The sequence below is a fragment of the Gymnogyps californianus genome, chromosome 14 (assembly GCF_018139145.2).
Source record: "Gymnogyps californianus isolate 813 chromosome 14, ASM1813914v2, whole genome shotgun sequence".
Classification (NCBI taxonomy): domain Eukaryota; kingdom Metazoa; phylum Chordata; class Aves; order Accipitriformes; family Cathartidae; genus Gymnogyps; species Gymnogyps californianus.
Window position 1 is genome coordinate 19,470,373 of NC_059484.1, and position 26,265 is coordinate 19,496,637.

The following is a 26,265-nucleotide window of genomic DNA, read 5'->3' on the forward strand; positions in this document are numbered from 1 at the left end:
AACTCTTGGACAGCGGCTTAATTTCTCTGTATTAAATCTGTTATTTAGAGTGCCTAGATTTCAGTAAAGCAAATAGAAGTAATTCTTGGAGCACGGAGAGCAGGTTGTGTAAGCTGTAACTAGGAGGCTTTTCCTCCAGCCTGCTGCCATTACTATTACTTGCCTCACAGTGATTCAGCAGGCTCCTTATACAGATTGAATGCATCTTTTATCAGGAATCCTGTCAGGCTCAATAAAGGCTTTGTCACCCTTAGGGGGGTGTAGCAGAAGAGAGGAAATGTTACTCAGCACGGTTTATGGTTTTCATTGCTTCCCTTCCTGTTACTTCATCAAAGGCTGGAATCCACGCTGTTTCCTTTATTCTCTGTTCAATGCCAATTGTAAAAATAGTACTCCCAAATTCTTTCCTGATAATGTAATACCAGAAATAAAAATACAGAAACACGCTTAAGTTCTCTGATCCACTTTTTACATATTCAGATATCTACACAGCAGATTCACCAACGTTAGTGATGCTGGTTCAAGAAGCCCGACCTACACACCCGAAGCCAGACGATACACACCGTCAGCTACCCCTGGAATTTGCGGGAGGAGCAGTCAACTACATTTAAACATGCGTAGCAGAGCATATGGTCCCTTGACTAAAACAAAGATAATGAGATGAACCAGAAAGCAACTCCTCCATCTCAATTATTTACTCTCCCTGGTCAGTGGCATAAACATTTGACTTCAATAAAAGTGAAAGTGGTGCAAAAGAACATCAGCTCAGGACTCTTCACTTAGAGTAACAATTCCCTTTAAAGTATCCTCCCATTTAGCTGGAGGCCATTTTAAAAAAAAAAAAGGGGGGGGGGGGGAAGATTTAAATACAAGCATTGAGGCACTATCAGGGAGGAGAAAGGATAGATTAGTCAGTCAGATGAATGAGAATCTTCTCAAAAGACTTTAACAAAGTATCTTGCGGAGAATGACATAGTTTAAGTAGTACTTATAAGGAATGAAGCGTCATCATGCCATGTAAGAAACACCACCAATTCAAAAAGCCTAATTAAAATACCTCTCATAGAACACACCAGCAGCAAACTCCTGCGTGATCTTAAATCACCGCCTGAGACTGCACCCAATAACATTTGTATAAAATAAACTGGTTCAGCTACTTCAGAGCCATGTTCTTTTATTCAGAAAAAATAGCATATATTCCATTAAGAAGTCTTCCGTCTACAGTAACAGGTGACGGTTTTCTGGCCTCAATTGCCAGTCTACTCACTACAGGCATTTTGAGCAATGCTGAGTTGTCCTAGGACCTTGCTCAAAATCATAATTCCTTTATTATGATTTTGTAACAGAGCATCACTACACCTGATCCGTTGAACAGCTTGAAATGATCAAGAGCTTGATTTCTTAGATTTATAGTCTTTCATATGTCCACAACCTCCTGGTGCGTATGTCTATCAGACAGCTATGGCCCATATTATGACCATGATACAGGACTCCTGCCTAAACTCTAAACTTTACGTTTACCCATATAGATGACAGATACTGTTTTTTCCAAATAAGGAAATGTCAGTCCAGTTATTATAGTATCTTTATACAGGAGAAAAGAGACAAAAAGGGACTTCATTTCACTCTTTTGTAAATCCAGGAAGCAATTACAATCGACACCATCAGTTAATAACAGTATAGCCACAAATAGGAAACTAAAATCTGGCTTTTGTTTTTGCAGGCTGTCAGAAGTAACATTTGCACACTTGGATTTTTATCTTCTTTTTTCCTGCAAAAGTAGCAAGTCTCTCAATGGCACTAATACAGTTTCCTTATATATTATTTCCCTATAACATGCACACAGGGCTACAGGCACAGACTTAAGAATTACATTCCACTCCTAGGAATAGAAGTATCCTCAATAAAATTTGAAAAAGTCAGATCTTGTTTAAGAACAGAGGCCCTAGAAGCACTATTACAGTTTATTTATAGACTGAAAGTACCTCCATTCAGCAGAATACTTCTGAAAATAAAAAAAAAAAAAGCAAAGTATTTCTACATGAAAATAAAACAAAAAGTTTCTCTACTCACCAATAGCTCCCCACACCCAATACAGATAAACACCTTCCACCTAAGAACCCTGGACTATGTTGATATAAGACTTTGGTAGAAAGAAAAACATCTCAAGGAATGAGGGAGGGAAAATTTTATATTATTTTTACTGCTGTTTCATCACACCGAGTCAGCATTTCTGGAACCCTGAGTTCACCAGAGAAAAAACTTCCCTTGGAAAAGCTGATTTGCAGAGTGAAATACCAAGGGCCCTGAACTGGAGAGACAGAAACATCAAATGTCATTCCTTCAAACCAAGCAGCTTACGGAGAGTTTTGAATATCTGAAGCACAGTTCAGCCCTTATCACGGTTCAGAACAAAAGTACAGCTATGAAAAAGTTACCTTCAAGCAAAACATTACCATAAAGTTCCCAGACACTCATTACTTAGTTTTAAAATATCTGTCAGACTTATATGCTGATAATAGAAAACCTAAAGCAAGCTGCCTTGAAAACATTGAGCTCCTAGAGTTCAATAGGATGGGAAGTCTATAGTTTGTAAGCATCTATCTAAGTTGGATAATGCTTACATCTATCAAAGAGCACAATTTTATACCAAACATTTTTCAGTAAGAGATCAAAGACCGTAAAAGCAGCCTCCTTACCCAGGCTCTTGAAAAGTTGCCTAAAATCAACATGCAAAACGGGCAATTTCAGGCTTTCAGTTCAATCAGTGCTTTGCTAGTTGAGCAGCTGACTACTTGTCAAAATTAACAGTCTCCCTTCTAGAGGACAAGCATCCATCAAATAGCAATATTTTGGTTAAATCTTTTTTGTTGTAACTCCAAAAACATCAGCTTGCCTGATTCACAAAGAAACTCCCTGCTCTTTTAAGAGGCACAGGCAAGAAAGTACCAACATCTGAAATTTCCTTTTAAGAAAAAAAAGGAGTCATGGTAGGAAAGGTCAGAACACTGAAACACTAAGGAAAAAGGCATATTCTTATTAAATAAGAAATTTGGTACAGAAACCTGGGGATGAGGAGAGAGGAGAGGGAGGATGAAATCCAAAGGTCAATTCTACGCCTATCGGTAATGACAACTTGGGAGTATGTCTGTATGCAACTCAGTCGTGTTCAACATCTGAGTTCATTACCTATATATGACTTTGCTCTTACTGTAGAGAATGCTCTAGTTTCTGTTCTCTTTCCTCCCTCTTGGACTAGAGCTCCCCAAGCTACTAATGGAGATGCAAAGTACTTTTTTTACTGAAACATAATCCTGTTAATTCTAAACGAGCTCCTATTCTAAAAGATTAGTTCCAGGATAGGTGCTGCAGGAAGGCACAGAGGCAGAGGTAATGCTGTCTACCCAAACACAAACTGGTCCCACAGATATGGCAAGGAAGAATGAGCTACATACAACAACGAGACAGGCAGACAGATAGATAGCTAATAATCATACATACGTACAAAGGCTATGTGCTATCCTGAAAACCATTACTGCCCGCTTCCCCCTCCCCCCCTCCCAAATAAAGCACTAAGCAACTGCTATTTCACTTTTAACACACAAACACCCTCCGTTGTAATGATTTCCTCACACATTTTCATCATGCTTTGCCCAATGTATCTTTGCAGCAAGCGGACGTTACTATCAAGGTCCCGTAACTACAGCTCCTATTCAACAGGTATCTCAAGTAGAGAAAGACTAACAGACAGAATAACACTACTTTACTGCAGTTTGTTTCCACCATATTAATCGTCAGATTTTTATACAAACGGATAAGAATATTGTTATTTTTATAATGGCACATTTACGATTTTGCAGTATATAATTTCATATTTCTTTGTGAATTCAATCAAGCAAAGATCGTGTCTGTCAGGAAATTAAGTCCTGCTTAATAAGTAATAGTGAAGACAAAATGAGATCTCTTACCAATATTGTAACTTAAGTCACCCACTCAGTATCTAGGTAATGGAGAGGAATACAGCTCAACAAACCATCTCAAAACGTTTTAGTGCCTCAGTAAAATATTACAGTCACCACATTGTGTTTTCATTCAACATTGATGACAATGCACCAGCACATTAGAAAAAACATGAGAATGAGAAGATTATAATTGGAGAATAAAATATCACATGAAAGTAAAGCTCTCCTACAACCTTTTTCAATAAAACCACTGGAGGAAAAAAGAAAAATCAAGCTCCAGCAATTTTATTCCCATAATAATGCCACTACAAACTGCGAAGGAATTCCTGTAGAATACAACAGTAATATGTTTACCAGTAATTCCTCCTGCATCCTGGTATTAGGGTACCCAAGCACTACCAAACAGAGCAATCCAGGAAAGTTACTGTAATTTACAGTAGGCTATATGGCTTAGAGAATCAATGCAGATTCCCACAATTAAATTCTACTACTGCCACAACTACTACGATACCCTCTCACATGCAGAGAAATGCAAACATGCCTGTGTACATGTGTATCCATATATTGGCAAACATACATATATCCCTCACCAAACAGAAAAGTGTAATCAGCAGCTCTTAGCATCTTTGCTTGCAGCAAAAAAATAAGCCAGATTCACCCTACTGCTACATTTGAATGCAAACCACCACAGCAAAACTCTAAAAACTGACACTCTGCCACTGTTTTAAGATCTACTTTTGTATTTCTCAACGATACCTGTGCCATAAACCACAAAGCAGCTTACGGATCCAAATTGAGGAGTTATATTCTATGTATACATATTCATATATCTAGGTTAACAGGTTTCAAATTTGAAATCAACATAAATGTCAGAGGCACAGATACCTGTGCACTTCCCTCATAATTACAATTGATCATTGATGAATAATGTTACAAAGGGAATAATTCTAATTAAGAAAATTAACAGCTTCAACATTAGCAGAAAAAACAAATGAGTGTACTGTCAGGGACTGAATCAACCGTGACATAATATTGTTACTCAGGAATTTCTAGCTCCAAATCCTGCAGCCTATCCACCAGGCACCCAGCTTCCCAAAGTGCAACAAACTTCATGACTAACATCCACAGAACTACAGACAAGATGCAGAGCAACTGCCTTCACCTCCATACTGAATCAAACAGGTACTAACTGATTACACGTGAGACATGGGCTACTTCAGTTGGGTTGTAGTATATGAGATGATATGGAAACCTCTTCTACTCCAACCAGCCGTTCCATCCTTAGGGAGACCAAAAACTTTAGAGGCTACAATTGCCTTTGAATACAAACCCAAAACAAGCCAATCTCAACTTTCTCATTCCTATGAAACCATGATCAACACTAATTTGTAATGCAACACGCCAGAGATTCCTCCAACACCTCACTCTTCCAGTGTTGTTCAACCACAGCCTATGGAGGTATAACAAACCCACTTTTAAACAAATCAGTGCTTCATCTAAAAAGACGACTTCTGCTTTCAGAGAGCAAGACTACCATTATTCACTGAAGATGAAAAAAAAAAAACCACCCTAATACTAAACTTAATCTGAGTATCAAAGTTAGGTTTATAAGCAGCAAGGCAATGCATTAATTTAAGACTCAGACTTTTGACTCATGAGCTCACATTAAAGGAGAAGATTCGTACAGGGTGATGAAAGGCAAAGTCTGGACCCAGCAGCAGAATGCCGCAATAAAAGATTACACCACCACAATCTCTGGACAGTCACGCTTGTGACTACAGACACGGAGAACATACATTCTAGACCCCAGTCCACCCCCCCAGGAGAAATGGAAGGATCTGGTACTGCAGTTCAGACATTTTACACAATAATACTCAAAATTAAGACATCTCTGCTGTGTGTTTTCTTGAAAAGCAGTGCATTTAGAGTGTATTAGCCTCTCATTCAAGCAGATAGTCCTCTGCGGTACTTACTAGGTGCACTCCATACAAGCATCAAAAGGAGCGGAAGACCTGTTATCTAAAGCTTCTCACTTTTTTACATAAGCATTCACAACTGCGAGAGCTATATAATTATTTCAGATAAAAATACATTAAGAAAAAGTGTTTGACTAGAGCTTGGGAAAAATCAAAGCAACATTACTGTTCACGATACTAAACAGTGAACTCCATGACCTCTGAATTCTACGTAGCCAGATTTGCTGGATTTGAGAGACCTAAACTAAGTGCAAGGAAAATTCTCACCTTTTCTTAAAAATATGGTTGTGAACAACTCTGACTGGTTATGCAGCACCTGTTAACAACAGGTCTGCTCTGCTCCGTAATACCCTTCTTTTCACTAATGTGTACAGAGGGGAAAACAAAGTTCCTCTCTTGAGCTGTGAACTCCACCCAGAAGTACAACCCAATGGCACAGGAGTCAGGCTGACATGGTAGGCTAGCACAGACACGCAAGCTAAGAGATCTTTCCTAATGATCACACCAGCTGGATTATGCCCCTTCATTTCTGTACTAACACTGCCCATCAGTTAGGAAGAACCAGCATATTTTGAAGACTCCGCCAAGCAGCTTGTAAGTCACATATAATGGCATCCATGGACGAGTTTGCTGAAGGAAGCCTTACCATTCAGCACAAATGGAAGCAACAGATGTATTTGACAGGAGGTCAGTAGTCTAACCTAGGACTGCCAGTTTCCTTCCTACTTCAAATGGGAAACAGGAACAGAAACTCCTTCTGCAACAGTTGGAGAGACCACTTCTACTTAGCCAAACCAATGCAGCTTAGTGTAGGCTGGACAATGTTACACACAACCCCGAGAACACAGGGTAGAGTATATCAGATTTAAGTAGAATATTCTCCCTAGATAATCCACAATATCTAGTGGCCACTGGCAAGCACAACCCTTTGTGACAAGAGCATAAAAAACCTCCCAGAATCAAGGTGCAACAGCAGAAGTGATCCCATCACCTTTTAACGCTAAATACACAGTGCAGTTTACAAAGGCAGACCTCACTCTCCAGCTCTTTCAAATGCAAATTGTCAAGGTAAAAAACATTACAACAGCTCTGGAACGATCTCTTTGTAGGAATACCTATTTGGCCAAAAGGCCAAACTGTATGTGCCTGCAAAGCAACACAAGAATTCTTTCCCTCCAGACCAAAAGGACCAACATTTGACGCCCATTATTAAACAGTCTTTGGAGGACAGACTGCTTAAATGTCAATGCTTTAATCAGGTACAAAAAGATTACAAAGAGAGAATCCCTTAAGGCAGTTATTTTTTTTCTCTATTCGGCAAGAATCTGCTAGACTCTCTTAACATGCTAAAAGATAACCAACAATTAGCAGAGCTAAGGAACCTAGAGAAACCAGATGCAGAATGCTAAATAATTTGTGCATGCTTCCCTGAACTAAGGGTATTTCCAAAATACTGTATTGAAATCATCAAAAGAGGAAGAAGGGTGTATCACAGTTTCATCAAACAAAGGAAAACTCTCTGTATTTTAAGCCTGAGGTCATTGGAAGAAGACGACCTCCTAGTTTTAGAAATAGCTTGTCTGGCAACACTAGCATGAGCAAAACTATTTTATGGCAACGGCAGGCCTCTTACAAGAAAGGACATCAGAGCTCCAGATATCCTTTATAGATCTGTTCTCCAATACACTTGTCGATGAAAACTAATTTTTGCACGTGCTTGGGGGAGAGAAGAGAAACCCTGCAAACTGGAAGTTTATCCAGAATGCATGGTCCTCGGAAGTGTGCAGCTTCTTTACCATTGACAAGACCACCACAAGCCACCTTTAATGCCAAGAGACTCGTTTCCACCTGAAGACTGCCAGCTCTTTACACTCTTGTGATGGGGGTATAAGCACAGTTGCATACAAGGGTTATTAGACAGTGCTACATCATGGGGCAAACACCAGCAGCATGTCATCAATGCTTGGAACAGCAGTACATCAGGGATGCTCAGACAACTGCTTAAAGATATTTGGCTTCCTTCCTTCCGCTCCTCAGAAGCAGTGCCTGGCAACAAGTGGGCACTACCTGAGCACTTTCACCCCAGTTTCCTCCCACAGCATGCATATATACATGCAAGTCTGTTAAGACTGAGTATTATTTTCTCACTATTTATTTGCGCTATGAACAGATACCCAGTTCTCCTTACACAAAGTGACACAAGAATCGGCTTTGTCAAAATAAACATCACAGAAAAACTCCTCTGTAAAGCTTATACAAAATAAGTTTTGGTATACTACCTGAAGAGATTTTCTTTTAAAAAATTATTAATTTTTTATGATGACTTTTTTTAATACAGTATGGTATTTTGGGGCTTTAATACTGTTTCCATGAGGAATTTAACACCTACACGTCTTGACTGCTTGCCCTCTACCCTTTGCAGTTTCAGAGAACAAAAGCAGAAACGAAATGTATTTTTCTTCCATTTGGCAACTTTTCTGAATGCCAAGTGTACTTGCAGTTCTCTCCCACCTCCTTCCACACCCTTTTCTCGCCCTTCTTCACTATTCTAATATCTCCAAAGAGTTCCTATTGCAAGGTCAGTAACAAGGCACTGGGCTTGCCTTTTAGCTCAGATTAACAGTTTTGTAAAACACACCCTTACTACCTAAGAAGTCCCTGAAATTCACTGTTTAAATTCAGATAATAAAATAGAAAATAGGTTTTTAGAAAAATATTACATTACATATTTAAATCTTAATTCATTGGTGAAAACTTTTAGTTAAATTGTCACTCCGCAGATGAAACTAAGTGTATGACCCCACTGCGTGGGGAAAGGTATATACTAAAGGAAATAAGTTCCAATAAAGAATTCCAGGACTCCATCATAATTTCTGGTTTCACTCTCAGAGCTGTCACAGCTGCCATTAAAATGAAAAACCAGTTTTTCAGGAACAGTAATTGGAAGCAAGGATAGGAAAAGTAATCTTAGAGCAACAACACTTCACACGCTCCTGGGAAGATCACTGGGAAACAGCCACCTTGATTCACTAACTTCATTTGCTCCTCTAACAAGGTTTCAGGTTCGTATGAAGCAGAAGTCTTATTACCTTCTGAAAAGAACCAAACCGAGCTTGATACTGGAAAGTTACAGGTACTAGACCGCCTGGTCACCAGCTGGACCTTAGCAGACTGGAGTACAAACAAGGAGACACTGCAGTCACTATCTGCTTGCTGACAACTACTGCGGCATGCTCGCTGGCGTGCAAGATCCCCACAGCTGTTCTGTAGCATTAAGAGTCTTCCGTGACAGTAATGTTCAGAAAAGGGGAGTCATTTTTCAACCTCCTACGAGCTAAATTTACCGCCACCCTATCATAGTTTAGAGAACTAGACCTCGAAATATTTGATCAATAATAACGTATGACCTAGTCTGCAAAATCACATCCGTTGAGCCCTAAATCCCACATTTACTGTGAAGATTATCACGAAGCAAGCTGCTGTGATCTCTGTTCTTTAGTTACAGTTACTTTGGCCAACAGCTTGAAAAAGAATCGTAAATACTATCTGTGTAAGCTTCTAGCATGCTCTGACAACCACGCAGTGAAAACAGCGAGTTTCTGTTTTACAATAACCTCCCAGACACAAAAGCCTTGTTGACAACTATATCGCCAGGCCAGAAAACCCTAGAACCACTGACTGCATCTTCTAAAGCCAGCTTTTCGGAACAAAAAAATAAATAAAAAGAACAGGAAGGATGCGCATCCCTTTCAGGACATCCCGCTAGCCCCCTGAAAGCTTGCTGCTACAGAGAAAGGGGCTGCACACCGAGGCATCCGAAGGCAGATACACGACAGCGTTGCCACAGCTCAAGTCAAAGCACAGGCCACCAGAAAGACCAGCCCAAGAGAACAAGTCCCCCACTGACCACCGGAACCTCCTGCCGAGGCGAGCCATGGCATGGGAGCTCTTCCTGGGGGCTGTTGTTGAGACAGACCGAAAGCACAAGGCAGCGAGAGCTTTTTGCACGCCGTGCCTCACAGGCAGCAGCACTGGCAACGAAATCCTTCTCCAAGTACAACCGGCCCTTGTCAGAGATCAGGCTGCAACACCAAACCTCCCGGTTGCACTTTCTGAACTGAGGTGAAGGAAAGAGGAGTGAAGGGTGAGAGACTTAGAGAAGACTTTGTGCTCTGAGAATAATTTCACAGGAAGACTAGGAACTTGATGTATTCTGGAGATGTTTGATTAAATATTCTTACCTACACTCACACCAGATTCCCAAATTCCTTTAACCAACAACCAGCACTGAATCAACAGGCACAATGCTAACAAAATCAGAGCTAGAGTATCTTTCTGCATTGGGATTGTAACAGAATGAGAAGCTTAAAAAAACGAAACAAAAAAAGCAATAAAAAGAGATCAAACCACACCTGGTAACAAGGGTTTCAGACAAAGCTGTCCCTACACATACCAGACTCTGGACACATTAAAGCACGACACAAAATACTCAAGGGCATTTCTTTTAGGCTGAGGACAGCTCTTCCAGAGGGAAAGCAAGTGAAGACATCGTCGCCTGCCACCATGAACCAGGGGAAGTTCCTCCTCCAGGCCTGGGAGCAGAGGTCCCGTGAACACCCTCTAATCTAGCACGCTCCGCAGCAGAAATTGCAACACACGTGGACCATGATTGTCTTTTTTCCTCCCATACAAGATTTTTTTTTATATATATATATATATATATATAGTCTTAGAATATAATTTCCTTTAAAATCCTTATCTTATATATATCTTCCAGAAAAGATACCTAAAAATCATGCACTTAAGGTGTGCGGTAGACACCCATATATACGCACACGCAAACACAGAACAGTCATAGAAAGTGACACTGACACAAATTACAAAGCCAAAATGTTTTGTTACTGCTTTTGTTGTGGCTCTACTTCCTTCAAACGAATCCCAACAAGCAGGAGCAAGTAAGATTAGGCAATAGCCTCTGACTTTTTTGTGTACCTACACACAAAAGAGATACCATATGTTCATTACACCTGATTACGATGTTCAGATTTAACAATTCCACCAAGTTTTAGACACAAGAAGTGCTCAAAGCCACAAGACCAGGCAGCACACAACTGTGGTCATCAGTTTCATTAATATCATTCCTCAAGCTTCCTGAGGCTCAGACTTGTAGCTCTGTCTCAGCTAGACCTAACTGCACACTCTTTTCTTCAGGTAAGCTGGACTAGCACTTTGAGATAGGAGCACTACACATTTCAAAAGGCCAAGACAATGCTTGAAGATACCCATTCACTTGTATCCCGTAAGAGAACCACATTCCTACTCACCGGTTCATTTTAATGAATCTGAATTGGAAATTACATCCAATAGACAAACAAGGATGGTGGAACGGCTTTTCACCTTGTCATGTGTAACGTAGTGACTCACTAAGCATAAACCCTGAACCTTCTGCAAACAATGCCAATACACATGAGCCATTGTCCACAGAGTTATTAGCGCACTGTAATTTGATCTTCTCTTTAATACATCCATGTTCTGTATAGCAGACTTTACACTACATGAAGGAATTTGCATTAGTCATGACCCAAGAGCAGCAGTTGGGAATCAAAAACGAAGCATCAAACTCAGCTGGCTCTGGCTGGCTAGTGAGCAGAGCGAAATAGGTAGGAGGAAAGGGCCAGGGCAGCTAATTTATACTAACCCTTCCAATTCTGTACACAAAACCAAAAAGCATCACTTGTCACAGAAGCAACATCTGTACACTTCTGCTCTTACAAGGCCAAAGAAGTAAAGATACTCCACAGCGCAGTATCAGCACAGGTAGAGGTTAAAGTCTGCCGAGATTTATACCAGCGGGTACCGAGATGTTTGGTTTAGAGAAGCAGGTCCGAGTGGCCACTGCAAACAAAAATCCCAGGCTCCGTCCACACCGGGGAAAGCAGCAGCAACGCAGTCCCAATGATTCTTTACAGACCGGTATTTAAAAGAGATGCTTTAGAAACCAGCGTGACCGTAATCAGTTTTAACACATCACACCAAGCCAATCACTGGGACGCTCCAGGAGTAATGCTGCTTGCTTTACACTGTAATGACGCAAGCACCAGACGCTTATTTAACCAGTGAAAAAGCAGTGATTGGACCTCAGCTGCCAGGGAGATCGGAAACCATAAAGTCACAGCTATTAGATGGAAGAACTGTAAGCGTGCTCCCAGGTTATTAGCACTACGTTAGGTGATGAACAACGAATGTTCAGTCTACTTTACTTTTCTGAGTTTTTATTCCAAGTTTACTTTCTTTGGCATTTCACCCGACCCAAAAGGCAAAAAAGAAAATGGGTTTGGGGAGGGGTTTTTTGTGGGTTTGGTTTTGACTTTTTTTTTTTTTTTTTTTTTGAGCTTTGGTTCATAATGCTCTTGCAAAAATAATTAATCAGGAGAATTCGTACACCTACTTCAGTGCACCTGAAGCATCACAATGTTTCCCTGTTTCCATCTGAGTTTTTTTTATTCCTTTCACTCCTGCCCAAATTTTCCTTTCCAGGACAGTCTTCAACATCCTTACCCACAATATGGGTTAATACGGACACAGACTCTAAAAACAAAAAACTCGCCCACTCAGCAACATTCATGGTGTTTTCTCTACTTAAAATATTAAATTTTTTGAACAAGGAAACTTTGTTAGACAGACTCTAAATTTAAGAAAAATCTATTTGTCAATGACACTTCAGTAAAGCCAGTATATGTACTCGAAGCTAAAACAGTGCCCTGAAACCCAATTTATTTGGTTAGAACCGTGAAGCTATATTTGACTGAAGTCAACAGGCCTTAACTGTTAAGAAAGCTGGAAAAAAATATTTATTCCTGCGAACCACTAGCAAAGTTTCCTTGCAGGTATTCCAGACAGACAACAGCTGCGGAACAGCCAAACCAGAAGCCCTCCTCTGTGAACGCGGTACCTTGTCCAAGGCTCAACATAACGTTATTTGTGTCTCTGAGACATAAATAATCAAAAGACTAATATGAGCAACACATTCAGTCTTGCTGCTGAAAGCACAACAAAAACAAGCTCAAAAAACTGGTCAAAAACAAACAAAAAACCCTCTGAAGACAGACAGTGAAGCTCTTATAGCTGAACATTTACATATATTAACATTTGGTTAAAAACTGGTAAATGCTCCAATATTGTATTTTGGTTCATTCGAAACAACAGATGGATTTTATTTTTTAAGTGCAACTAATTTAGGGCCGATTTCAGCTTCAGAAAGTGTGTTGTACTTAAGGCTCCAACTAGCGATAATCTGAATTATTTGGGTACTGAAACATATGCCAGGTTGTTGAGTACTTCTGGCCGAGAAACAGGCAAATCAACTGTACGTCACAAGCACAGAGCCGTGTCCACATGGCAATGAGAACAACTGTAGTAAAATAGCCAAATGCCACTGATTTTAAGTAAAACTTTGTGAATTCAAAGTCAGTCCCACAATCACCCACAGATTAATAACGCAAAAGGAGGTTAATTTTAATTATCCAGAAGAAAGATTGACCCTGCCCAGTCTCGGGGAGGGGGACGCCACATTTTACCTGCACTGGTTTCCCAGGGATGCTTAGTGAGACTGACCGACTACCAGCAAACATGCATCGATTGGTCTCTATTTTAATTTTTTTTAATAAAAGATTGAGACGTGCCTATCAAAGAACATCATTCTTAATCATCTCAGAAAACAAGGTGCAAATACAAAGTTTATGAAAATGAATTATCAAGAAGCATTTCAGTGAGGCAGTACAAGAGTTTGCATGCTTGGCTTTTTTTATTGCAGGAAAACCACAGGTCTAATTGAGATGAAGACGCACGATACTACACTGTATTAAGAAACAGAATAATAAGAGACAACTACCCACCCAAAGTACTCTTACAAGACAAAATAGAGGAAAATGTAAGCACTAAAAACTTCCTAACTCATCAAGCTGGCAGCTGAAGAGACGCAGCTCTCCCAAAGCTATGAGGCTTGTCCGACAATCCTCCAGGATTGTCAACGCTGTATTTATCATGAGCTTGAATACATTAATTTAATGAGCAGCTTGGAAAAAAAAATGTGGTTGTGTTTTACCTTCAACTGAAAGTTATGTGGCAGGAAAGCACAGGAGGAAGAGAGAAGGTTTATTACTGTTTTAATGAAACAGTAATAAAGAATTTCAGGACCTCCTTCATTAACCAAGAAACTATATTCTGCTTGTGAATCAGACTCAAACAATCTTAAGAGCTGTCAGCCACCAATATGATATCCAACGTGTCACTCCTCAGGTACCACTGTTCTGAACTTCAATTTTACTAGACAGCTATAAAAAGAAAAAAGCTTTACAACACCTTTTATTTAAAAAGACTAATCTAATATTTAAGAAAACCTCACACTTCTAGGTCCGGAAAAGAGGTTCTAGAAAGATGCTGATAGAATATGGTGTCAACGAGGCAGCGCACAGGACCAGAGTGTACGCACACTCAAGTCTTTCTCTAAAGCTGCAGTTACTCAACATTTTTGCTAGTAAAACAACTGATTTCTCTGCATTTGATTTTTCAATCGTACAGAACGAAAATAAAACTGTAACTGTCGCCTTCTCAAGACTGCTTATAAAGTATCCATAATTATACTACAAGGTTTTATGTTCTTGTAACTGTAAATAATAATTGTTGTCATATGCATACAGAAAGGCAATCTGCATAAGGTACACAACGACCCAGCCAGGAATTTATTACTAGTAAATTGCAGGCAGGCCAGTACGTGTTCGCAATCACTTTGGTTATCACCCACTGATAAGCAATACATCGACTTTAAAGGTCTCTTCCAACTTCCAAGCACAGTCACATGCAAAGACGGAACCAAGTCTCTGCAGTGTAAGGGATAAAAGTTACGTAGCACTGGTCAGTTCATCTTTGATATACAGTTTGGGGAGGCTCTCTGGCAAAGATACTGAAGCACAGAGCTACAGAACAATCTCGAGTATTTTATGCCAGGTAACTGCTAGTCGTCTTCAGTTTGAGCTCCAGAACTGTTACTCACATGACAGAGTCTTAGAAAGCGTCAGCTGTAAAAGAATATATCGCTAACAAAAAAATGGAAATGAAAATGTAAGACAGAGGTTAGGTAGTAGAAAATTATGGCAGGAGTCAGGTTTCCATCGCTCCTCTTTCCCTGTTTTGGAGGCCCACATACTAACAGTAAGGAATTTTTATTAAATACAAACCAGCATCTGCAACTTCATTTAATACAAATTTCTTTTCGGCTTTAAGATAACTGCAAGCATCTAGATTTTTGTAGTGATTCTACAATTCTGATTACATTAAATGGCTATCCAAAACCAACACTGTTGTTACATTAACACTCCTAAAAGCTCACTACGAACTACAGAAACAATGGATTTTAACAAAGGCTAATCCCCTGTTTCACCTACTGAGTGTACAGAAAATCATTAAAAGGATGAAAAAAACCACTTCAAAATACCAGTTATTTCTGGAAACAAGAAGCAGATGTTCTCCTCTGTTTGGCTCAGCTGTGCTACAGTACAAGAGTGCCTTTGTTATGCTGTCAGCAATAATTTATTTTATTTATTACAGCCATTTTATAATGCCCATCAATTTGTGCATGATTTAGATTCATGCAGATCTATTTCTCTATATATAAGCAGTCAAGAAGCATCACATACACACTCCAAATAGCAGACCCCATTATGACACAATTGTGCAAATTAGGGTTTTTTTCTCTTTCCACTGTATTAATAAAAAGGGAACAGGAAGAGAAAGAGGAGTTAGTATTGCCATATAAAGTTGAATGAACATTAATCAAGAATTACTGAAACAAGACAAAGTTAGGAAAATATAAGAGCTTAGAGTATAAAAATAAACTCTAATTCTTTGAAGTCCAATAAAGGCAAAGCTTTCTGAACCACGGAAAGGAAATGCTGTCTAGAACAAAGTCATGAAGAACTAAAAGGAGACTATGTTGGGAAAAGGATCCATTGAAAATGGAAGAAAGCATGCTCATGGGAGGGAAAGTAGGGGAAGAAAAAAAAAAAAGGAAAGAGAAAGAGAAAGAAAAAGCAGCATAATCATTTGCTATTTTGCCCTATCAGCCACTGAGACCTTATCTGTGGTAGGCATTAAACCACTCCCCAAAAGACTAACATCACAGCCTTTGTATGGAGCTGATAAGGAATTCTGGGCCTCAAAAAATTAAACCTTTAATGAGAGAGCGCACACGGTGGCATAAACATTCGCCCTTCCCTCCTACTGCTTTGAACAAATTATTTCCTTCTATTAGAATATTCCCAAATTACTAATTTAATATCCCCGCCTGTGACACAAGAAACAGGCAGGATGATATGCAAGACAAAGCTAAAACACTGCACGGAAGTACGTAAATCCCATATTCGCAGCCTGCAAGAACAGGAGGATCTGCATGTACAAAAACTCCCACATTTGACATCACACAGACATCAGCATAACCCTGGAAGACAAATGCAGATATCAAAATATTAAACAAGTGTATGAAATCCTATAGTTTAAATACAGCTATGATTTTTTTTTTTAAAAGTGATTAAGTGTCCAATTACTGCAAAAGTTTTCTCTGTCTGACAAGACAGTGTGCACAGAAGAGATGATTTGTTAGGATAATCTGTTATCGAAACTAACATCTGGGAGAACCCTCACAAATTCTGCACTTTCAGGCTGAACCTGAGAGACAGACAGATTTATATACAGTGTCAGTATATGGTCACAGTCAATCTATCTAACCAACGGTTCGTAAGTTTTACTGAAGTGGGACTCGCATCCTAGAGTGGCAATCTGCCACGTACACGGGTATCAGTCCACGTGCAAACATTTTAAGAGACTTTCCACAAGAAAGGCCAGCTTGCATCACGTAGCTGTACAATTTTATGATGCACCAGGGCAGAGGGAAGAAAGAAAATAAAAGAAAGAAAAAAAAATTCAAAAGATTTCCCAGACTTGGGTAGTACCAAAGAAAGTCTCTAAATGGAGTAACAGAACAGCAATTACATAAAAATGTATACATCATTAAGTGTTAGCTACAATCTCTAGGAGTTCATCAAAATAATTCCCCCCGCCAAATAAATTAAAGATTATAACACACGAAGTATCTGAGCAACAACAACCAAAAAAAAAAAATCAAGTGTGTACATGTCTAATATGCATAACTTATACACTTTAACAATTAGCAAACATTGGAATGTTACCACAACACTGAAAACTTGCCCTAACAGAGATTTTTCCAAACAAAATATTCGTAGCATCAAGAATTAAAATTTTTACTTGAGCAAGCCATCAAGATAATTCCCCAAAATAAGTAAATTATAAAAATATTTTAATATCTCCCTGCTTAGTTCCTTAGATCCTACAAATTAAAACATTTTGTCAAGAAAAAGCCCTAAAAATGAAAATCATATGGATAATCATACTACTCATAAGCGAAATTTGACGTGTGGATTATTTATCTGTATTTTTCCAGAGACTGCTCTACAGATGATAGTTATGAAGCACCAGACCACGCTACTAATCAGCACAGCCCCAACCCTGTAATTTGTAATACCCAGGTAAACTGCTCATATAAACTGCAGGATCAGAAATAGAGAGGGGTGCAGAAAGGGACTGAAAGCGATTGAAACTCATGCGGTCAAGCAGCTTTGGCGCATCATAAAATACCAATCACGGTTTGAGGAATTTTGGGGATTTTCCTGGATAAAAATGCAGTCAAAGTGCACGAGCAGCCCCATGCAGCTGATTTCATGTGGGAGGAGCTGATAATACCTTTCTACCAGAGTAGGAGGGGAGAAACGAAGCCACACTTTTTGTCCGTGCACAACTGGATACTTCAAGACAGGAGTCACCAGCTCGTACACCCTGCGCAGGGACACCCGAAACTGGGGTCTGACCCTAACGGCTGCGCTAAGCAGGTTTTGACTTCCCTGACCTAAGTCTTGCAGCCTACAGAAGAAAGCTGACAAGTCACAATGCTTAGCACAATTTAAAAAAAAAAAAAAAAAAAAAAAAAAAAAAAGTTTGCGTTGCAATTGTTTCCTCCAGTTCCCTTATCACCCTATATCCATCTGTCACCACATCTCAGAGCATATGCTTGGGAAATCTGGCAGAGCGCGGCCGCGCTGGGGAAGTTTGATTTTTTTTGCTTTGTGTCTGAACAGGTAGCATAGATCCAGAAAGGGGACTCCCACAAACATCGTGCTATTGAAACAGAGAAGTGCTTTTCTTGAAATCAGGTTAGTTTCTAAATGTATATAAACAAAAGTACCCCAAGAAAATAAAAGTGATTTGACAGTAATTACCCACTCAGCAACAGGCAACAAGAACAGAGGCCCCAATCCTGCCAAGTTTTAAGTACACGCTAAACTTTAATCACGAGTAGTCTGACTGTGCAGTGTCTCAAAATACCTGCCAAAAAAGGGCCAGATTATCAAGGGAATTAAGATTTTTTCTTTTAATCATTTTAGAGGTGCTATTAGTTAGATTAGCAAAGATTAGATTTTTTTTTCCCCACAACTGAGATACCTTGGCAAATTCAAACCTGCACACAACCCTGACGTCAGTCTCAATGGGAATCTACACAGATCCACACGAACCCACGAGCATGGTCCAGTGCAGCTGGACATCATGATATCTGACAGTTTAACATTACAAGGTTAAGTGAAATATTTATTTTAAGGCAGCTTTAGCCAAAATAAGGTGACAACCCTAAAGAATTCCACGACAATTGCTGGGGGGAAAATTGGGGATGCCTTAAAAAAAAAAAAAAAAAAAAAAAAAAAAAAAAAAGAACAAAAAGCCCTACACAGCCGTGAGACATCGGTATTGCAAGAAGCAGCAGTGGGCAGATGTTTTGGGCCAGGCCAGATTACCTGTTCCCCAAAGTCAAACCCCATGACGAGCCAGCGCGGTATGCTAGCTCACGAATGACACTTCTGTGACGAACTCAGCTGCCCAACACTGCAAACCACAGTAGCAAAGGAATTTTGCAAACTGAAGACTACAGCTGAAGAGAAAGAAAGAAAAGTCTGAAGCAAGAGGGGAGCGATAAGAAAACAGAAAGAACAGAGAGACTGCCTCATCATTAAATTAGGGAGCAGGGACACAAGGAGGACTGTATCAGATATCCCAAGGCAAGTAAACATTGGGACTGAACGTGTATTTCAGCCACTTACAAGACTGATGCGAAGGGGAATTGGGGTCTCTGTCCTGCTAGGATGTACTCTGAAGCAGTCTCTCCAGCAGTTCTCCCCGAGTAGCCTTTTCATAATTAACTTGTAAGGAAGACCAGGCAGGACATTCTGCTCTCCATGAAGTATCAAGGGAGAACAGATGTTTCCCGGTCTCAAAGGGACAAACTCAAGAGCGTATCATTTCATACCACTAATTCTTGAGCATGTTTAAAAAAAAAAAATCACAGTAAGGGAAACAAATAAAAAAGGCTAGGGTAAGCAAGCAAACTCCAACCGGCCTTTCAGTGAAATGCAAATGCTATCAAACATATTTCATTATTAAATTAAAGCTCCATGACATTACCGTTCCCAAAAAAACACAGCTGATTACAGACTAGCTTGTGGGGAAGGGACAGAGAAGGCAGTTAATTGGAAAATGTGTTTTATTGTAGCTAACCAGCCTTGCACATTTCTACACTCCCACTCACTGGAGAAACATCTCTTTATGAAGTCTGCGAAGCATAATTAGCTTGGTTTTGTTTAAATCTGCATCACTGTACAGGTAAGCAAAGTCTTTCAGCTCGCTAACTTTTCCCAGAAGTTTTGCATCGCTGAAACATGCGTAATTTTACTTTTCAGTGATCTACCTCTTCTTCTTCTTCCTACAGCTTGCCTGAAGTAGTTCATAAAGTGCCTTATCTCTACATCCAGCGTGTTACTGGATGTTTAAAACACTGTTGGTCTCAAGAGATCCTACTCTTCAAAAGAGAAATAAATAAATAACCAAACTCTACATAGAATAAGTTTGTGAGCGCCAGCCTGGTCATGTGCAGCACGCAAACACCACCAACCCCGGCACCGAGCAGAAAGCCTGTCGGAATACAGATTTACGCAAAGGAAAAACAAAAAAAATAAATCAAAAGACCCCAGCGGGGAAGGAGCTGCAGCCCCCTTACCTCCGGAGTCCTTTCTGATGGTTTCTTTCGCAAAGCCTGTTTAATCTTGGGGTCCACAGGAGAGGTCATTCTATTACTCTGCTCCTCCAGGTCCGTAACTCCTCAGAAACAGCTGGCGGGGGGCGATGCCTCCAGGCGAGCAGCGAACACGAAACACAACGACACAACGCGATCAGCCGAGGCTCCCGCCCGGGCTCCGCCGCCGCCGCCCTGCCGCTCGGCAGCGCCGGCCCGGCCCCGCCGCCACGGGCGGCCCCTCTCGCCGCTGCCCCGTGGCGGGGCGGGGACGCGCCCCGAAACTTTCCCCGCGCCGGGGGCCCGGCGGAGGCCGCGCCGCCTCGCACTCGGGTGGCAAGGGAAGAGAAGAAGGCCGAGGCGGGAGAGGGGACCGGGGCCGGCGGGGGCGCGGGGAGGGCAAGGCCCGGGGCGGGCGCGGTGCCCGCTGCCGGGCTGGCTTGCTCACCAGGCGGGCGGCTCCTCCGGGGCGCCTCCGGCTGCCGGCTCAGCAGCGGCGTGCGGGGCAGGTGGCGCCGGCTCCCGCCGCCGCGTTCCCCCGGCGGCCGGCGCCGCTCCCCATCGCGCGGGCCCAGGCGGCGGCGCGGCCCCGCCGTGAGGAGAAGTCCGCGCGGGCTGCGGGAAGTTACCGGCCGGAGCGGGACTCCCTGCGCCCGCCCGCTCGCTCCCCGCGCGCTCGGCCCCTACGCTGAGCGGCTCCGCCCCCCCCGGGGCCGCACAAAGCGACGCGGGCGGGTGCGGAGTTTCGCGACGCGGCGCCAGAGGATCCTTCGCCTCGCCCGGAGCCCGGCCCGCTCCTCCCCTCAGGCCGCCAGCAGCAGCCGCCACCGCCGTCCCGGCCCCCCTTCACCCGCCGCACACCCCCTCCTCCCGCCCCCAGACAGAAAAGTGCGAGAGCGGGCTCTTTAACCCAGAGAATCAGCAAGAAGGGCGAGGGGCGGGGCGGCGGGAAGGGCGGGGCTGGGGCGAGCACCGCCCCCCCCCGCCGGCCGTAGGGTGGGGAGAGGGCGGGGTCAAGGAGCAGCGCGGAGGGAAGGCTCGCGAGGGTTGGGAGGGGCTCGGCGCATGCGCGCCGCGGGCGCTGAGGGGGAGCGGCCTGGCAGGCCGTGTGGAGGGCGGGCGGTCCCCGGGGCCGGGCGCGGCGCGGCGGAGCGGGCGGCCCTGGCAGCACTAGCAGCGGGGCCCGCCGCCTGTCCCCGCCGCCTGTCCCCGCGGGGCGGAGGCCGCCGGGTAGAGCGGGCCGGCGGTCAGTGGCAGCCGGTAGGCGTTCGAGAGCGGGCCCGGCCGGCGCCGGCTGTCACCGCGGCCTGTTTCTCCTCACAGGCTGCCGCCCCCCAGGGCACCCGCCGAGTTTCTCCTGAAAACATCTTCTGGTCCGCCTTTACACCCGAAATAACCGATTTTCTGCGTTAATTACATTTCGACGTCAAATGGGACGTACGTCTCCAGTTGGAGTTTCCGTGGGCAGGGGTACTTCTGTCATGAGACCATATGTTACAGTCTCGTTTCTTCACCATTACTCCTGTACTTTGCGTACGTTCCCACCTTTTCCTCCCAGTTACAGGTGATAGAATATTTACCTTCTTGATTCTTGAGCTTCTACAGGCCTTTGACTTCAGGCCCGGAGCTGCGGGGTTCGGATTCCCCAGATGTGTGACCCCATCCCTGCTCTGCCCACCGAGGCCTCGCGGGCGTTGGGCACGAGGGTGGAAAGCCCGACCTCCTGATCTGAATTTGGATCTCAGCCTTGAATAAAAACCAGTTGCACGGCTCAGAAGTCTTGTGGGGTTTTTACAAAGTGGACCTGGGCTGGTTCCCAAGTCCTCCCAGGACCTGCATTTCCAGTGACGACGGCCCCACGGGGACACCCTGAAGCAGCCGTGTATCAAACGTGCCTCGGAAGATTTCCTTCCTTACCCCAAGTCCTGTTTTGTAAATGTATGAGATCAAAGCTATGCAGGCACACAACTTGTGTTTGTCCTTTTTTTGTCCCCCCCTCTTTCCTTCCTAATGAACAAGAGTGGTTTTGTTTCTTCCCTTTCTCCAGCTATTCCTTCCCGTTCTCTTTACCACTTGCCCTTTACGGCACAATTGTCTTTGTTGTACTGAAGGACTTTATTGGCCATTCCGAGTTGTTTTATAATATTTCTAGTGTTTCCTTCAAAGAAAAATCTGAGGGAATTTGACATTTCCTCAGCTGTAGACTTTTTTGGTGCTGTGCCTAGTTATCATTGCAGGCACAACGGCAGTGGAATGGATAGCCCGGATCTTAAAAGCAACTATTCTTAACATCGCAAAGTCATTACGCTGCAACCGCTAGAGAGACAATACAAGATGCTCTCAAAAATGACAATCAATCAGGTAAGGACACAGTTTCAGTCCCGTAAAGTCTATCAAGACTAATTTTTTTTTTTTTTTTTTTTACTTCATTTTGAACTTCCGTGGTAAAATTAACATTTCCAAATATCATGTCTATTATTGTTCCAAAGGTCAGAAGTTTGTACTAGTTATTTGGCAGAACATGTTATCCTTTTTCAACTTTAGTACATAAAATATTATTTCCAGTAGTGTGGGAATCTTGTGAGATGCCCTGCCAGGAACCCAAATCGAAAAGCTGGAGATAAAAAGTTCCCCTGAGTAACTGAGGAGAAGCAAGTACAAAGGAACTGAAGCATGAATCCTTCTTTATTAAAAGATTCTTTTTTTCTTATTTTTTCCTTCATGTTTTCTTTTTTTAACCAGAGATGTAATAACAAATCAAGTAATTTTTCTTTATCAGCTCAGTTTATAGTTAAAGATCATGTGAAAAATTAGTCGATACTTCCCAAGTGCAGGTGGCTGGAAGAAAAACTTAATGGAAGACTAGAATAAAAAGCATACCTGAAATCTGTGCTATGACAGTTCTCGTGGATCTGTAATAATTTAAATCCTAATCTCGGTTTTTGGAAGGGAACTCATTCTACCACCTATTCTAGCTGTTCAGCGTCCGTGCAATCAAAATAACGCAGAAGTGGGCACTCAACGTGGGAATAAAATTAGTAGCCTAAGAATTCCTCTTTCTTTTGCACACAAATTACTTATTGTACATCAGCCAACAGACACGCATCGAGCACTAAGGTAGACAGAGGTACTCGACAGGAACCAAAGCTGCTATTCCAATTTAATTGCTTGGCTCAGCTGACCCGTGAAACAAGACTTTCCTCACTCCCAAAATACCTGAATTTGGGTAGGTAATGGCTCTAATAGCTGCAATTATTCCAGGGGCTATTTTAGCTGTCAGCTTTATTTTCCCAAATATCTGGAGAACAATGGAAACGAGTGTCATGATCCTAACTGCTTACTGGTGTTACAGCCTATGTCTCCACATGGTAAAGCCTACGTAGTTAAACACAATTAAGAAGCTTTCACAAGTGAGTAATTTCAGGGCTGGGATTAAAGGATGTGGCCAAGCAGGATGCCTGTTGTCTGTGCGGAGGGGAAAATTTGCTTCCCTTTTGTCTGGATTGTATCACTCTGCCCGAATAAAGCATCATTACTTATCACGTAGTTTTTTATTTATTGAAAAATAACAATATCTGTGGTCTTACAGATAAGAATCGAAGGTGTCTTGCTATTTATACAGATGATTTGCAGTCTCAGGAGATTAAATGTTTCTGCTTCAAACATCCGTGAATTTGAGAAGATCAGCTAAATTATGAGGTACATCTCCTCCTCCTGGTATGTTCCCTCAATTGTTCTGGTTCACTGACACTCCCAAAGATGCCTTTTAATCTCACGCCTTTCACCACCTTGTGCACATCCCAGATTCTTCAGGGTAAAACTCAACTTCCTCACCTCTCCCAGTGGGAAAGATACATAATCATCATACACTGAAATATTTTTTACTTATATTTTTATGTTTTCTATGTATTTCTTGTTCCCATGAGTTTTACTACAGCCTGGCAATTTCCTTCCTGTCGCTCTCCAATGCGGCTGTTAGGCTATTGGTTTTGATTTCTTAGCTTTGGAAAAAAATTCCCCTTCAGAGATTCATTCACATCACTGGCAACGACTGCTAGCTAAGTATGTGGTTAACACACCGCAAGGAAGACATACAAACTAATTCTCTGCCTGACTGGAGGAAAACAAAATGTTCTGGCATTCCCCAATGGGAAGAATCTCTTCAGACTGCTTCACCATGTATGTTTATTCTGATGATTAACTTCCCGAGTAGAACAAGTTTGTGACTGTTCAGTAAAAGTGTGTGAAGTCGGGGAGGCAAAGGGATTATCAGTAATTTTGTGCAAGTGCGCCTTTTGCAGGAAAGTTACATTTTTGCAAATGGCACAAGACCGATCAGGTACCCAGATGAGAACATTGAGCATTTTGCAGCTCAAAATTTCCATTTCTGAAATTATGTCCCAGAAAATGTGAAATACCAAATTACTTTTGCAAAATCAAAAGCAAGAATGAAATGGTCATTTGGTATTGTACCGCTAATTTTGCTCCTTCTGAGGCAAAGTTCCCCGGTGCGCATATTGCTAGAGCTTCCGTGCAAAGCGTAACGGTAAAATGTAGGAATGAAGCATGAGAACTGTGAGATCTTTATCTTTCTGCTGCATCATAATAACATTTTTAAAACTAAAAATCCGTCTTTGTTCTCTTTAACTCAAGACTAGCATGGCTTTCCTTCCACGTACAGATTTTTCCTGAAGGGTAAAACTAGAAAGCCATGTACACATGAGCAACTACAGAGGTCACCATGACAGTCAAACCCTTAGTTTTCAGCCTTAATCAACAAGACTGAAACAAATGGGAAGCCTAACAGCTTTTAAATGCGGGGATACAACGCTTTCTCTACTTAGGCTTTACCTTCAGTGGCAATTTGCCTTGCTTTTCATGTTCCCTGTCACACCTCTGTGATGGTCTCTAACGTGCTGAGTGCTGGTGTGAATGTACTGTGAATACAGTGAGCCTTAAGATTGAAAGGTCTTAAGATTAAATTAACACGCAAAGAGAGGGGGATGACAAGCCCCAGCTGCTCCCCGGAGCAGCCTGAACCATAGCTCCGGCTGGGGAGATGAACGATTTCCTACGTCTTAGCTCCCAACTGAAGGGAACAGCTCTCGACTGAGGGCGCTTTATGGGATGCCCACGGGAAAGGCTGCATGGAGGACAGGTGGAAATTCTGAAATACCAAATATTTCATGCTTGAGGATGCATAGTGGGGTTAGGAACATCGCACCCTGGCCGTCGTGTCGGGTCATTCCCGGCCAGCCATGCACCGCATCGCTTCTGGAGTCCTAGTTCCCAAGTTAGGAGCAATCTGCTAAAGCAAACAGTGAATTAGGTTATTTGCTCTTCATTTATTAAGGTTTCTATGAAAACAAAGACGTGCATTGATACGGACTCTCTGAAAGTTGCCGGTGAGGACAGTGAAAGCTATTTATATTGAAACAGCGCTGGCTGTCCTGTGACACTTCATGTATGTGCTCACCTACCTCATTTCCCTTCCACGTCCAAATGTGAAAAGACACGTCTCGAGAAGGGCTTTCCTCTCCCTTGCCGGCTGCTGGGTGACTCGAAAGGTGCAACCGCAGTGAGGAATGGCTGCCTGCCCGTCCTGCGCCTGCCGCCACCCTGCTGCAGAATTACCAAGCTCTGTCGAATGTGAGTGAGTGGGATCAGGAGTGAAAGGACTCCTGCCAAGTCACCAGAGCATCCAATCTGCCCCAGGCATGGCATAGCGTACAACATTATCGAAAGTGTCTGACAAAACAGAATAAGAACTGACAAAAACATTCAAAATTGTTATAAAATACCAACTAAAATAAAAACAGCTGGTTTGCTCCAAGCCAGAAGTTCTTGCCCCAAACAGATACACACGCCGCAATGGAACAGCTCTGTCGGAAACGGGCTCTTTTATCAAATGGTTTGTCTGTCTTCTGCCGTTTTATTTTTACTACGCACAACCTACAGATATTTGATTTCAGCCCCAGCACTTTGTTGGCAAAAGCTAAAAGAGCATATGGACCTGTCTAGATATTGGAGGAACCCAGCAACAGCGTACAGATGTCCAAGCTCTAGCCTGAAAAAATGGAAGATGGGGGCGGCGGGGGAAAACCTGCCCTGACAGGAGGCAATCTGGAATCTAGCGACT

General features: G+C 42.3%; 1 protein-coding gene across 1 annotated transcript in view; it reads right to left on the bottom strand.

The window, feature by feature from the left end:
- Positions 1-20,623, bottom strand: part of RAPGEF6 (Rap guanine nucleotide exchange factor 6) — a 134,358-nt gene extending 113,735 nt beyond the window's left edge. Inside the window, 2 exon segments of the mRNA XM_050905020.1 lie at positions 20,112-20,240; positions 20,575-20,623. Of these exon segments, the coding sequence (XP_050760977.1) occupies positions 20,112-20,180 (69 nt within the window). The 5' untranslated portion in view covers positions 20,181-20,240; positions 20,575-20,623.
- Positions 20,624-26,265: the final 5,642 nt, after the last annotated feature.